At 39.4% G+C, this 2,500-nt stretch overlaps 2 protein-coding genes across 2 annotated transcripts in view; both read right to left on the reverse strand.

The window, feature by feature from the left end:
• Nucleotides 1-834, reverse strand: part of LOC138008107 (uncharacterized) — an 8,165-nt gene extending 7,331 nt beyond the window's left edge. Inside the window, exon 1 of the mRNA XM_068855314.1 lies at nucleotides 650-834. Within this exon, the coding sequence (XP_068711415.1) occupies nucleotides 650-803 (154 nt within the window). The 5' untranslated portion in view covers nucleotides 804-834. The remainder of the gene's footprint in view (nucleotides 1-649) is intronic.
• Nucleotides 1-2,500, reverse strand: part of LOC138008121 (inactive tyrosine-protein kinase PEAK1-like) — a 301,176-nt gene that overhangs the window by 21,958 nt on the left and 276,718 nt on the right. The window lies entirely within an intron of this gene.

The following is a 2,500-nucleotide window of genomic DNA, read 5'->3' on the forward strand; positions in this document are numbered from 1 at the left end:
ATTTCGAGTGGAAAAGAAAACTTATGAGAAGAAATCGACGCGTTATGCTACCTTAGAGAATTGGGTTTCGTGAAGGGTTTGAAGTGGACTTTGACAAGCATCAAAATTTTTGAAAGAAAATTCTCAAAGAAAAACAACTGATTTTAGAAGCTGCGGCGCTCGGGCTGAAAAACGACTCAATAACGCAATGGTTTGGTCCTTTATCGCATGCGAATAGTGTGTATGGTATTGTATCACTCTTAAAACGATAACCTCCAAGTAGACAAACTAAAACGGTGATTTTTTTTCGTTAAATTAGTTCGGCTCGTTAGGGGCTTAGTTTTTGGGGTCAGAAAAATAACCCAGTTCCTCTGAACTGCTAAGAAACTGCTTTGTGAGTGAAGAATTACCCAACACCATTGCGTATTGTGAACTTATCATTAGCGACCCAGTTTGAAACCCACCAGCAGCCAGTACCCAATTTTACATAGAAAAGTTGTATCTTTTTGACTGCGTAGGGAATGGAGGAAACTGCGATAGGGGACTTGTTGCACCATTTGTTTCACTCCTCTGAGAAGAGTTAAGATTTAGGATCGAACACGGCAAGCATGAACATTGAAGGGTTTCGTCGAAGAACTCCCCTTTAAAATAAATTCGCAGTCCTTCTCACCTTGGTTATTACAAATGGTTTTCATCCATGATCTTTTACCACCCGAGTAACCTTTTCGTTTCACACCACCGCGTTTGTTACCACGGTTATGGCTTTCCACGGAAGCCAACAGTGAAATGGCAACAAGCAGCAACACTAGAACGCCGGTCTTCATGTTGCTTCTTTTACGAATGAACCGAATGAATCAGGATACTCTATTGCATCACGATTTTAACAAGCAGCTCTGGCTGAGATCGTATTACGCTGGATCCTCCCAGAAATTATCATCTCGTCCATTAATTATGGCTGGTTTCCCTTCAAGCGAGCAAGCTGGACGCTTAATAGTTCTGAAATGGAGTATTTTAGACGCTCTTAATTGTTTAAACTCAAAACAGAAGGAAGTTACATTTGATCATTGTTTTACTCAGTGAGAAGAAAAAGAGTTTGCACGGGAATTTGCAATATTTCTTTGAAACTTTCTCCCGGCTTAAGATACTGAGCCCTCCAACGTACAAGCTCAAAATAATCTCAATTGAGCTTTTAAAATTTTCTTTGCTGCAGAGATACATCCAATCTTTAAATCCTCTCTCGATTTCCGTTGTTGTTTTCTTGTTTGTCATTATTTTATATCTTAAGGCGTCAAGTTTCTCTTCGAGTTCCAAAAGTTCAAGGTCCTTAATAGGGCATAATATATCATTCAACACTCCTTTCAAATATCTTTAAATATCTTTTTATCATGTCTGTGAGAAAAACATCTTAATCAACTGTGCGGCATTTGCGCGGTAGGTTTTGAGTGAGTTTAAAAAAGCTTGCAATCAAATCAAGTATTTGGCCTGAGCAAAAGCTAGGGTTAGGGTACAATGAGTGCTTCTCCTCATCGCAGCGACAATTAGCAATTAGCAATGGACAATTAGCAGAAATCGCATCCTGTTCTATGACTAAAATCGCTTAGTTGAAAAAGTACGTTGTTACACGGGTGATGCACGCCTTCCTGGAAAGCTTGGTGTAAAACGCTAAGAAAATCACTGCTATTGCAATCATGGAGAATAAATAAAACAACTAAAAAATCAACAGATTATCTGGCCGATGTTATTGTTTTAATTACATGACATAATGACTCGACAAATTCCAGCTCTAGTGATACTTTGTCTTTTATGGAGAACTGAAAGATATGTTTTCCCACCCGCGTGATGGAGAGATGCCTTCCGCCGGATCTCACGTTCGCTAAACGTGATATTGCAGACTATGGCACCAATATTGATGAGGTCACAATTTCCAAGTCTGTTCGAGTTACCTTTGCTTTGACACGAACGTCATGAACCAGTTTGGACTCAACTGATGCCGTTTCCAAGTCCAAACCAGGCACAAAATACTTCAACAAACAATAAAATTTGTTTGACTGTTAAGTTGCGCATCTCACATTTATATCTTTTAATGCACTCGATCACAGCCAATCGGATATATCACGACAAAAAGTTGCCTTTTGTTCTCTTCTCGTCTTATCGGTTGTCGGAGGGAAGATTACGTTAGGCTCTTCAATTTATGCCGGCTCAACTAAACCTGTTCGAGGAGAGGATGGCGCAGACATCTCGGTACCAGGGTTGCCGGTGCAATGGCCGCGCCGTGGACAAGCAAGCTCCGTTAGTTTTATTTTTTTACTTGTTTAGATTTGTCATTCTGTTGAATTATCAGAGTCCTATATTTTGATAGAAGCCTGATCTCGGAATCTTTTTTTCTCAGAACATAGCGCTATTTCTGTAAGAGAACATTTCAGAACAATTTGGAATCTCACGTTTCAAGTAATATGATTAGTACATTTCCGGTGCACAAAATCGACATAAGAGCAACAATCCAAAGAAAGTACTAATTTTT

This window comes from Montipora foliosa, chromosome 6 (genome assembly GCF_036669935.1).
Source record: "Montipora foliosa isolate CH-2021 chromosome 6, ASM3666993v2, whole genome shotgun sequence".
In the NCBI taxonomy this organism is placed as follows: Eukaryota; Metazoa; Cnidaria; class Anthozoa; order Scleractinia; family Acroporidae; genus Montipora; species Montipora foliosa.